General features: G+C 39.6%; 1 protein-coding gene across 5 annotated transcripts in view; it reads left to right on the forward strand.

Moving 5' to 3' along the window:
* agap2 (ArfGAP with GTPase domain, ankyrin repeat and PH domain 2) overlaps nucleotides 1-11,432 on the forward strand; it is a 31,909-nt gene extending 20,477 nt beyond the window's left edge. For 3 of the 5 annotated variants that reach the window (XM_074643417.1, XM_074643414.1, XM_074643416.1), the window contains 9 exons: nucleotides 789-969; nucleotides 2,112-2,237; nucleotides 2,362-2,496; nucleotides 2,970-3,029; nucleotides 3,337-3,488; nucleotides 6,616-6,706; nucleotides 7,085-7,307; nucleotides 7,933-8,212; nucleotides 10,093-11,432. In XM_074643417.1, coding sequence (XP_074499518.1) covers nucleotides 789-969; nucleotides 2,112-2,237; nucleotides 2,362-2,496; nucleotides 2,970-3,029; nucleotides 3,337-3,488; nucleotides 6,616-6,706; nucleotides 7,085-7,307; nucleotides 7,933-8,212; nucleotides 10,093-10,299 — 1,455 coding nt within the window. In that variant the 3' untranslated portion in view covers nucleotides 10,300-11,432. The remainder of the gene's footprint in view (nucleotides 1-788; nucleotides 970-2,111; nucleotides 2,238-2,361; nucleotides 2,497-2,969; nucleotides 3,030-3,336; nucleotides 3,489-6,615; nucleotides 6,707-7,084; nucleotides 7,308-7,932; nucleotides 8,213-10,092) is intronic. The other 2 variants (XM_074643419.1, XM_074643415.1) reach the window with 1 other exon arrangement.
* Nucleotides 11,433-13,145: the final 1,713 nt, after the last annotated feature.

Here is a 13,145-nt window from a genome sequence, read left to right on the forward strand (position 1 = left end):
GCTACTTTATAGTCCACTACAACTCCGAGACAACTATTGTACTTTTCCCACATTTACTTACTAACTTTAGTTACTAAAATTATGAGTAATAATAATAATCAGTAATATATCCAGTGGTGGAAGAAGTACTCTAAGTAAATAAGTAAGTAAGTAAATATCTTTTACTTAAGTAAAAGTAGCAATACTGCTCTGTAAAAACAATACTTTCCACATTTCACTTAAAGTACAAAAATATTAACAGCAAAATATACTTAAAGTATTAAAGTAAAAGTACTTGTTGGGCAGAATGGTCCCTTTAAGTGAGTTATATTATTATACATATCGTATTGTTGGAAAATTATTACTGATGCTTTAACACATAAGTAGCATTTTAATGGTGGAGGGATCATATTTATAAACTGATCATATGTTTTGTTGTAAAATTTTAATCTGCAAAGTAACTCCTACTAGGATAAATGTAGTGGAATAAAAAGTAGAATATTTCCCTCTGAATTGTAATGGAGTAGAAGTATAAAGTAGCATAACATTTAATTACTCAAGTAAAGTAAAAGTACCTCAAATTGTACTTAAGTACAGTAATTGAGTTAATGTATTTTGTTGCTTTTCACCACAGAATGTGCCATTAACACAGCAGTGTGTATCTAAAGTTGTGTTTTCTTGCTTCTGAATTTATAATTTGTAGGAGGAAGAATTACTTCTTCTTTCCAAATTGACACAGTCTTGTTAATCTGTATTCCTGGTGAAAATGTCTCATACGTACAGTATGTGTGATATATTGTCGGTTTCAGGACTACACGCAAAACACTCATGGAAAGGAAATCGACCTGCTGCGTGTCACAGTTAAAGTTCCCGGGAAACGTCCTCCGAGAGCCGTCGCTCCTGCGGGGCCCTCACCTGTCCCCCCCGGCGTCGCACCTGGAGTCAACGGGCTGAGTAAGGAGCCCACCGCCGCTGATAGCACCAGTACAGGTACTTCTTCTTATGTACTTGTGTATAGAGCTTTGTCACTGAGGGTCTGAGGGTCGGGGCTTTTCATTTAAAGGATAAGGCTGGCATTATTCTATACTTTTCTTTTTATCAAAAAAATCCATTGGAATCCAGGGAATCCATTGGTACCAACCATGTCATACAAGCTTGTCGGGAAGGAGGCTAAATCATGCATGAGGAATAACTGGCATGGCCATTTTCAAAGGGGTTCCTTGACCTCTGACCTCAAGATATGTGAATGAAAATGGGTTCTATGGGTACCCACGAGTCTCCCCTTTATAATCATGCCCACTTTATGATAATCACATGCAGTTTGGGACAAGTCATAGTCAAGTCAGCACACTGACACACGGACAGCTGTTGTTGCCTGTTGGGCTGCAGTTTGCCATGTTATGATTTGAGCATATTCTTTACACTAAATGCAGTACCTGTGAGGGTTTCTGGACCATATTTGTCATTGTTTTGTGTAGTTAATTGATTTCCAATATGAAATATATACATACATTTGCATAAAGCAAGCATATTTGTCCACTCCCATGTTGATAAGAGTGTTAAATACTTGACAAATCTCCCTTTAAGGTACATTTTGAACAGATAAAAAATGTGCAATTAATCACGATTAACTATGGACAATCATGGGATTAATTGCAATTAAATATTTTAATCGATTGACAGCCCTAATAATTACTTTTCAGATTAAGATTTTACATATGATTATCTTATAAAACATGATGCGTTGTTATAAATGAAACTACCCAAGCAGTTAATATTAGCTCCACCTCGACCAGGTACAACATTAAAGTATCGCTGACATGTTAATGCATTAATAATACTGATTGAATAATATAATAATGTAGCACTAACAGGAAATATTTTGCATAATAAGTCACTTTTACTTTTGGCTTTCAATTTGTTGCTAAAACTTTTGTACTTAAGTAAAAAATTTGAATGCCAGACTTTTACTTGTAATGAGGTATAACTTCAGTGAATAATCAAAATATTTGTTCCACTATGATATGTTGCATTACATTGCATAGTAATAAATAACAAACAGAGAATTTCTTGCACATCATATAAATTTGACATACTGCGTCTAAACTATTTACTTCCTCTCTCGCTGTAAGTTCCCCAGTTGTGTCCAGCCACTCTGTCTGTGGTTGATGATCGGTCTGGTGGTCTGTCGCCTCAAGGAGGAGACAAAGGACTTCAACGCTGCCCCTCCTCGTTGTCCACCAAAGCACAAAGTGTTGGTACGTACCGCAGGAAATAAAAAGCTTTCAGTCATTGCCACCAGTCCAAAAACACTTTAGCGCCACTAAGACTGCTGTCACACATACATAATATATGATTAATTATTTTTGCAACAAATGTCAGATGCCCTTGAAGGAGCAGCCGGTCCTTTCGCTGGAAAAGAACCCAGCCAATCATCTCCCATGAGCGACAGGAAGAAGAACAGGAGGAAGAAGAGCATGAATCAGAAAGGAGACGCAGCCGTGGGGCAGGCTGAAGGTAACTCAACACAGGAACTAGTCTTTGCATGAAATACAACTGCTACTGCAAGTAGTGTCATAAAAAAGAGACTTTTATGTTGACTGTATAAATATGCAAACATGCAGATATTATAGTGAGTGGTAAGAATCATCCACAGAGTGTTTTTAAACACATAACTAGAAAGTAAATGCATTAATAAAACACTGAAGTATGTTTTCGCAGCGTTTTGAGGAAAAGCTGCATTTGATTCCTGCAATTCTTATAAACAACTCAAAACTATCAAATATGATGTTTACATATTTACATTATTTACATATTCCTATGCAGTTTTCCTTTTTCTTAAGCCTCTATCTTCTACCTCTGCCTCTTTGGTGAGGATACAGATTAGTGTTTGTCTTTCTCTGAATATTTCTTAACAGCTTTTTCTTAACATGTGTACTTCTCTGTTTCTCTTCTTTTTCCTTTCCCTGTGCTTATCTCTCGCTCTGCAGCCAAACGCAAAATGTGGAAATTAAAGAGCTTTGGTAGCTTGAGAAACATTAATAAGACAGGTAACACGTGAGGGTGATGGAGTTGAATCAGCTTGTGCTCTGATTTACAGACAATATCTTTCCTCTGTATGTTTTCCCTCTTCAGTGTGTCTGACATCCCAAGCTTGAGTTGTTCATTTGACTTGTTTTCATTGTAATAACCTCAACATTTTTCTGTTCTCACCTTCCATCAAACTGCTGTGTTGTGTTGTTTTGCATTTGTTTGTTTTTATACGTCCTTCACCAACTGTGGACTGGATTCATAATGCCTCTCTTTGAGCACAGGGAAATCTTACTTGAGTTTGTTCTGCTTCCCTTTTACTCGCAGATGAAGAGAACGCAGACTTCATCATAGTGTCGTTCACCGGGCAGACGTGGCACTTTGAGGCTCAGAGCCTGGAGGACCGGGACTCCTGGGTGTCGGCTATAGAGAGCCAGATCCTGGCCAGCCTGCAGTCCTGTGAGAGCGGCAGAAACAAGGTAAACTTAAAGTCCCTAAAAACAATCATCTCTATCAGCTTCTTACTATGAGTGACTACATGAGCACAAATTTTCTTTGCTGTTCTGCAACAACTTTAGTTTAGCGACATCTGAGTCACAATCTGCTGACAGCTGTGTGGTTGCTGCCAACACTGTCAATCACATCTGATAAAAACACACTCACACAGTCCTCACACCAGATTAGTTTTTGAGAGATAAAGCGATGACACAGCAGCATTTAAACTCTGCTCATTTTAGCTGCAAAATAAATTCCAATGAAATTGTTTTGATTAGTGTTTTAGGTAAATCTGTGCACATTTTTCACAGAGTCCAACTTTGGTGACCTTTGACCTGTGAATTTGCGCTGTTAACCAAATAGTGAGCCGTCTTATCAGAGCTGATCTTTAAGGGAACAGAGCTGTCGAAGCTTATCAGCAATGTTGCACCATCTAGTTTTACTTATCCTCCTCTGTCATAGTATAAACCACAGAAGAAGATTGGTTTAAAGACTATGAGATAAGAGTTGATGGTACAAATGCGTCATTTGATCAAACCTTAAAGGTCACCTATTATGCAAAATGCACTTTTCCATGTCTTTTAAACATCAATATCTGTCCCCAGTGTGTCTACAGGCCACCATAGTATCATAAAAGACCATCCTCTCTCTTTTTCTCCTGCTCCGTTTGTCCGGAAATGGGTGTCGAAACAACGCTGCGCAGTTTTTCTTTTGACGTCGTTAGAGAATTAGCCATATAAGGGTTTCCTGGTCGAACCAGAGAGAACCTTCAGTAGCTGACCCCGCCCCACAGCGCGTCACTGTCTCTCCTCCTCAACCGAACTTGAGCAAAGTAGCTCCTACAGTTAGTCTGCAAGAACCAGCAGAACAGTCTTCATGTACTCCCATCATCTAAATATAACATGTTCTTTCACAAAGGCTTTATGTAATTACACTGTTTAAACAGATGATATTTATATATTATATATATTTGATGTCATGCATGTAGAAGAGTACAGGTAGTAAATAGTGACTTGTAAGCAACACAACACATTTCTGTTTCACAGTCAAACTTTATTTGAGTTGACAGATGACAATATTAATTATTCACAGCATTTGTAATCATCTCACCTGTTAGTTAGTTATGTTAACATGGTACAGGAGAAAGTCTTCAGCTCTGGTAAACTATGGTAAGCTAAGCTCCGGTGGTCTGTAGTCATGGTAACACAGAGACAGCTACTACTGTAAATAATATACCATTACTCTGATCTTCCATACATTTATCTTTTAGCAGAAATAATGAACTGACTACTGTTTCACATCTTCTATTTTCCACCCTGATGGTCGCTGTGTTTACACACCGTGTCATAGCGGTAGCATGTAGCTAACCCGTTAGCATGTAGCTAACCCGTTAGCATGTACCTACATGCTAACGGGTTAGCTACATGCTAACGGGTTAGCTCTGTATCTCCATGTAAACAGAGCTAACCCGGTAGCATGTAGCTAACCCGTTAGCATGTAGCTACATGCTAACGGGTTAGCTACATGCTACCGGGTTAGCTACATGCTACCGGGTTAGCTCTGTATCTCCATGTAAACAGAGCCATCTGCTCTCAGCTGTCTGCTCTCCTCTGGGATGATTCTGTCGGTCATTTCTCACAGATGGATCTGTAAAGACAGACGTAAAACAGAGTGTATGTTTACGGTTTACAGAGTTGATGCATGAGGTAAACACTGAGCTAACTAACAGATATAAATAGTATTATTTACCTGAGAGAAACCGTCAGGAAAACCTGGAATCTGGACCGCAGATGTTCATCATGTGTCGCCGATTTCTGATCAGATTCCTCCGGTAACGTGCGCTGGGTGAAGTTTCTGGTTTATAAACTTTAAAGTGGTTTATAAACTTTATTCTAGCTGCTATCTCTCCACTCGTCTCTCTCTCTCTCTCTCTCTCTCTAGAGAGAGAGAGAGAGAGAGAGCTTCTCCGGGAGGGAGGGGGAGGGTGACGCTGTTGTTGAGGACGTTTGATTGACAGAAAACGCTGACCAATCAGAGCAGAGTGACAGGCTGTGAATCAGGGGTTTTCAGACAGAGGCTGAATTAGGCTCTGAGGCAGGCAGACTCAGGCTGCAGTATGAGAAGAATAAAGGTTTTTTTGAACATTGCAGCATGTAAACATGTTCTAGTGCAACATTAAAATACATCTATGAACCTGGAAATGAGCATAATATGAGACCTACAGAGCTACAGACACAGAAATCAGCACTTTTGGAAATGGGCTGAAACAGAGGTTATAGAGACATGCTGGAATGCATGATCTGATTGTTTTTTTGAAAAAAAAACTTCAGAGACATGGTTTGGAGGTGTCTGAGACCTATAATAACTAGTTTAAATGGAGTATAATATGTGACCTTTAATATCCTGTAACATGTCCTGTCTGGCTAGCTTGTTAGCAGTTAGCATAGTAGTTTACAACCAAATATTTCGTGAAAATGCAAGGATGAATTACACCAGTGACCAGGCCTTCAAACTCTTCATAAATGATAACTAAGGATGGTTTTGTTTTCCTGCATTTTAACTTTAATTGTTGCCTATTTAGTCATGAATATGTAATCGTATAGAGTACTTAAAATATGAAAAGTTTTCAGGAGCTTAGTGATAAATGATATATCTGTAGAGAAAGCTTGTTTTGCATCCCTTTGGTAAACTTACATGCCATGTATCTGTCTGGCAGGTGAGAGCGAGGTAGACATGAAGAGTTCAGTGATACGTAAACTTACTGTCATGGGTGGCAAGTCCGAATGGGAGTAACAGAATCCATGGGTGGACAGGAATGGGGCAGGCACAGATAAGGTTTCTTGTTCAGGTTCAGGTGGCTGGAAAGCAAAGCACAAAGCCACATTGACCATCTGGCAAAGAGCAGGAGGAGACTGGCTGGTATAAATACTGTGGACACATGATGCAGTCAGTGTCACATGTGCTAATGGATCCATGTATGTAACTCTCCTGTGTGCCATCATCTAAACATCCATAGAGAAGCCAAAGTGGATTTAAATATAAATAAGTAATCATGTAGACAAATAAAGGATTCAAATATGTTTGTTTGTTTGTTTGTGTGTAATTGTGCAGGCTCGGAGGAGCAGCCAGAGTGAGGCGGTAGCGCTGCAGGCCATCCGTAACGCCAAGGGCAACAGTCTGTGTGTTGACTGTGAAGCACCAAGTGAGTTCTTAAATGTCGGCGTCTAGCTCTCCAGCTGTGGATTTACTCTGGAGGATAAATCTGCTTTCATGCCCCATCCACAGCCTGAGGTGGTGTCACGGATTTCACACTGTTTATACTCGTGTACTACTCTTGTTTCTACTCTACAGAGGTGGAAGAAGTACTAGTATTTATTTGTTGAGTTTTGTATTGTTAATCTGAATAGTAGAGTAGAAGTATAAAGTAACTGAAAATGGAAATACTCAAGTAAAGTACCTCAAAATTGTACTTAAGTACAGTACTTGAGTTAATGTACTTTCCACCACTGCCATTCAATAATCTGTGTTAGTTCATCTTGGGCATCATGTAACCGGTTTCCCTCATCTCTTTGCCCTGCAGATCCCACCTGGGCCAGTCTCAACCTGGGCTCGCTGATCTGCATCGAGTGCTCGGGGATCCATCGAAACCTGGGGACTCACCTGTCTCGCGTCCGCTCGCTGGACCTGGACGACTGGCCCGGAGAGCTCACACAAGTCTTGGCTGCCATCGGAAATCACATGGCCAGCAGCATCTGGGAGAGCTGCACCCAGGGACGAATCAAACCCACACCTACTGCAACACGGTGTGTATCACCGCCTTCTTTAAAGGAACACAGCTTTTTAGATTGACAAATGCGTTTTTACACAGCAACTAGTTTCAATTCATGCTTGTACAGTATTTAAATCAATTTGTAGACACTTGCCTGGTCGGTAATAACACACTATAATGTAGTTGTGAGGTGTTTATTAATGTATTTGTCGCAAACTTCTTCTGTGATTCATCCATAACTGGTGTTAACAGTTAATTACTTAATTAATATCTTAATAGCTGTAATTATTTAATATTATAATGAATAAGTGTGTTACAAAACATTTATCAACTGTTCATGTACAAATTATGCAATGCACCAACAGGAAGACTTTTTGCCCCTATTATATATATATATATATATATCCTACTACTATGGATAAGTACCTCATACTGTATAACCCCCCTTCAAAACTCCTGAACTATAACCTTATTTGGTTATATGCTGCTTATAAGTGCTAAATAGGGGCAAAACGTCTTCCTGTTGGTGCATTCAAATGCTTGTGGTAAGCTCCGTAATCCTGAGACATGAAAGGCATCAAACTTTTTAGGGATTTAATGGATTCAAATAAGTGCACAACTTATTCATGACTGGATCTCGTGTGTGTTTGTTTTCCAAGTGAGGAAAGAGAGTCGTGGATTCGCGCAAAGTACGAACAACGGGCGTTTGTGCCACCTCTTCAGCCGGCCCCGGGGCCCAAGCCTCCGGACGACGGTATGCCGGTGTGGCTGCTGTCGTCGGTGACTGAGAGGGATCTGCCCAGACTGCTGCTCCTTCTGGCCCACAGCACCAAGGAACAGATCAACGCTCAACCGACCGGGCCGTCTTCGCCGCCTCGCTCGGCCCTGCACGCTGCTTGTCAGCTGGGAGACGTAGTCATGACCCAGCTGCTCGTCTGGGTGGGTTTCTCCTTTCTGTTCACATTTCTTTTAATGTCCTTTTTTGATCCATCATAGTCCAAGGAAACACAAAGAAAGTAGAGCAAAACCTTTCCATAATAACATTTCAAGTAGATCACATTGAGATGGTCTTGCCGTGGCCGGATTAACTAGTTTGGAGGCAACAAGACAGAAAATTCCTGTTGGTTGCCTACCATTGCCTACCGTCCTCTGTACACTGTCACCTTTAAGTTCCCATTAAGTTCAATGCACATAGAAGACGATAAAGGTGTTTCCACCCCAGCAGCTTCCCCTGGGGACCAAGAACCTTTTGAGGAACTCAGGAACTTGTTTCGACCGGAGGAACCACAGAGTTAATTTAGTTCCAGGTTTAAAATATCACCAGAGTCATGCAACAGTAAATACATAGAAGAACAGCACGACTCTGTGTTGTAGTTTCCTCTTTTTATGAACGCATCATTGGTCTAATTTGCGTTATCTTAACATCTCTTCATATGTGGTCAAACAGGAATGTGCAAAAGAGACTTTCAGTTCTTAGTTTAGTTACTGGAACATTTTGGTCAAAAATGTCTCTACGGCAGCTTCATATGTCCAGAGACTCAGACGTCAACCAGGACTCTGATTACACACAACTTAAAGATGTAGTAATATGCACCATCTTAGCAACAATAAACTCAAATAATAAAGGTTTAAAATGAGATTTTGGACACAGGGCCCACCCACAATTAGCTAATAATGCAGAGCCTGCCTTAGTCCATATTGTACTGTATTGTAATTTCCAAAAAACAATTGATATGCAGTGAACGTGGGACTCTTGGGGCTCCAGAGTTACCTGCTCTTCCCAGTTAGTATTCTGGTTTTGGGTTTTGCAGACAAAGATGCTTGTCTGCTTTGTCTCATGGGTGCTGCCATACTTAACATGTAGTTAATAAGAAATGCTCTCAAAGCTGGAAGAGGCAGTTTATATTTGGCGTTGTTGGCCAAAAATTCCTTAATAACCTTTCAGCATATTGTGATTCAAGTGTTAGCCCAGGGTAGGCAGAAAAATGCCAGAATTTGGAAATACAGCCCTGCTCCTGCAGCTCTCCTCTCTCCCCTCTCAGTCCTAAACCCCTCCCATTAGACGAGCGGGGGCATGTGCACACACTTCTTACAGTAACCTGTAGAAGAGTCTTTTGTTTCAAACATCGTCCTGATCATGATTGTGATCCTGATGCCGTTATATAGCGGCAGTTCCATGAGCATTACCGTCCTTGTGGGCCTGTAAAGCCCTTTGAGATGACATACTGTGATTCGAGGCTCTAGTGAGCTACAATATCGGCAAAGTGTTTCGGAGATGGAGAGAAATGTTATGCTTCTCCCGAGCTAATACCGTAGCTGACGTAGCTGTGAGGCTAGCTCACCGCGCCAGCCGTTGCTTTGCAGTGTAGGCACTTGTTGCCAATGCTGGAATAGCAACTTTTCCTTCAGCATGTTCCGCCGTTGAATTGGGCTTTCACCGAAGGGACGTGCATGCGCATCTGTAATTCTAGAACAGCGAGTAGGAACGCTCTCTCTCTGAAATGACCTGTGATTGGCCAAAGTCTCCCGTCACGGATTAGATTTTTTAAAGCCTGAAAACAGAGCCATGAGGAGGTGCTGAAGTCTAGTTTTCTCTCAGAACACTTGAGTTACAATATGCTGAAAGGTTATTATGGAATTTTTGCCAAATTATGCCAAAAATATACTGCCTACCCCTGCTTTAATTCTGATGGTTTTCAGCATCACATTTGAATAGCAAAAAAACTGCCTTTCACTGCACACACTGTTCTACCTTTAATCAATATTTACTCTATAAATAATCTTTTATATGAGTTAATATCATCTCTCTCCCCCCACAGTATGGAATCGACGTGAAAGCAAAAGATAACCTAGGCCAGACAGCCATGAGGTTTGCCAGAAAAACAGGGAGCAAAGGCTGCATTGATATTTTGCTCCAACACGGCTGTCCCAATGAGACGTCCCCCACCACTGCCACGCCCGTCCTCTCCCGCCGGTCCAGCACTGCCAGCCTGGGCCGAACCAGCTCCAGGAAACGGGTGTCGTAGCGGAACTGTAGATGCCACCACACGGAGGGACTGCTGACGACTGGAGAATGCTTATTATTTAGAAACCTTTTGAAAACATTGGATACTTTGGAGAGCGGCGTACCATAAGAAAAATGACCGGACTATATCGTAGTACTAAGGATTTAAAAAATAGTTCCTGAAGACTGAACAACATATCAAACAACCTAAAAGCAATATTCATTCAATTTGTTGATGACATATGTTGCTGAATACTGTGTTGTTGTTGACCTCATTTCAAAATGACTCAAGTAGAACTTTGTAGCCGTCTTCTGTAATTTTAGAGCAGGCGATCTGCTTCTTGTTTCACTTCTTCCAGAAGAAGTGCAATAATCCAACTCTGATGATGAAAAGCAACAAGTTTTAGAGCGAGCTGTGTCGGATGACTGTACGGTCAATACATCGAGAGGGTGCTGCTTTTATTCAAATTTGTTGTGACTGGACCAAAACAGCTATAATTTTCTTTGGCTTTACAAATAAAACCTACAATATGTCATGTTGTTAGTTATGTGTGCCTGTCGCAGCAGTATAAAGGCCAGTTCGGCCCATATAAACTGTTTTTCAGTGACGAATCAGCTGAAATAATTCTGCTTAGACTAGAAAAATGAATGGTTTGGAATATGAAATATATCAGTGTTACTCTCACAGGTCAAAGATATGGCGTTTTAATATAATGTAAATGTACCTATACTACATACTTAATGTTAAACTCTGTAACAAAGACACAACTGAAAAATCAAAGACTCAATTTTGTAAATGATTTCTACTGGTAGTTTTGAAAATATGTCAAGTTTGTTTTTTCATTGTCTCTTATAATTTCTTATTCTCCTACATGTCATAAAAGCATAAACCAGTAAACAAAATGCTTTTACATAACGTGAACATGTGGCTATTTGTTAAAAGTTTTCTTTGGGATGGCCAAACGACTACAGAAAGACATTATTCACGTTCACATTACTGTTGTGTAGGTCTATCCCATGAGTTTACAGTGAAGTATGAAGAGTTGCAGGTGTCATTGTTATTTCTGACACTTTGTGGGTCGTGTGAATCTGTGATGAGCTAAAAGAAATGGTTACTGAAATAAAATAAACTTTTTTTAATTAGCATTATCATGATCATTTGTTATGTTTTATTTTGTCTGTGTGTGTCTGCTGCATGACAATGTTGTTTATAGCGTGTTTTTAGCCATGCTAGCAGTAGGGGAATGTTATTAATTACATTTACTCAAGTACTGTATTCAACTACAAATTTGAGGTACTTAGTTGAATATTTCCATTTTCTGATATTTTAATTATACTTCTACTCCACTACATTTTGTAAGCCAATATTGTACTTTTTACTCCACAACATTAGTTAATAGTTAATTTTCAGATTTGAATTATTAATACTAAATATAAATAAACTACAAATAAAGAAAAGAAAAAAAAAAGTCAAACAAATTTGTGTAGTATAGTCAGATTTCTTTCTGCTTTGCTCTGCTATTAATCATCTCACGACCCCTCAGATTTATATTGTGACCCTTTGGATGAGGGCCTGACCTCTAGATTGGGAACCACTGGACTAAACGCCCTAACTGTATGTAAAGTAAATAAAAGACCTCCACCTCGATGAACTACAACAGTGTTTATTGATGTATCAGTATTAATATTATATTATATTATATTATATTATATTATATTATATTATATTATATTATAATATAATATAATATACAATGACGGAACAATGACTTTCACTTTTAATACCAGTACATTTTGCTGATAATACTTATGTACTTTTATTTAAGTAAGTTTTTTAATTCAGGACTTTGACTTGTAAAAAATCTCAATTTTATGCAAATGAGCCCGTCCAGTTTGACGCTCCTGGCTCACAAAACTTGGACTAAGCTATCAAACTATGCAATGTAGTTCTAAAATGAAACAAGATTCAGCAGTGGCATCGCCTATTTCCCAACTCAAATATTTTCAGAAGTAGATTTCGGTGGAATGTTTAGACAGAATAACAGAAAATCTATGAGCAGCCCGCCATGTAGTTTCCTGCGAGCAGAGAACCAGGAACCAATCAGGTGCCTTCCACAATAGGGTACGTTACCGGTGGGAAGCAGCCACTTTTTCATCAAGCGGCTGGTTGAGCGGAGCAGAGAGTCTCCAAGCGTTCTCGCCGGATCTGGTGGACATGTAGCGTCAGGCCTAGGGGAACTTGGGCCAGCAGCGAACAAACTGAGAGAGGAACACAGGAAAATATTCTGATATGTTACAAAATCATACAAACTATCTATTTTTGCCAATAAACATTCCTAATCAACATTTCCCTCTTGTATTTTACACATTAACTGACAGATATCAAACACACATCTACCACACAGTATTCTAATCTGAATATCTTTTATACTCCCCCTTTACACTATATGTGATAAAGTGCATCTTAGGTTTCCCTTTACACAAAATTATCAAAATAAAGTCATTCCTCACAAGAAATTAAACTGTTGTACTTCACTGTCACACTGTAATTATGTGACACAAAAGTGAAATTACAAAGACTGAACCTTTAAAATGAAACGCTAACATTAACGTTACATGGACACTGAAAACGTACATTAAACTTGGTGTTCTTAACAATGAAAACACAATTGAACACCAGTAACTCACTGGAACGTTGCTTTACAGAACATGAATATCACAGCTGTGTATCTCTATCACATTTATGGAGGTGGGAGAGAAAACTCTTATTCGTTAGCATTATTTTGGAACGCTACACTTAGCTAACGGTAGCTAACCGTGGCCTCAATCCACAAAACATCTCTTAGAAACACTTTTCCCTCACACACT

This window comes from Sebastes fasciatus, chromosome 8, assembly GCF_043250625.1.
Source record: "Sebastes fasciatus isolate fSebFas1 chromosome 8, fSebFas1.pri, whole genome shotgun sequence".
Classification (NCBI taxonomy): Eukaryota; Metazoa; Chordata; class Actinopteri; order Perciformes; family Sebastidae; genus Sebastes; species Sebastes fasciatus.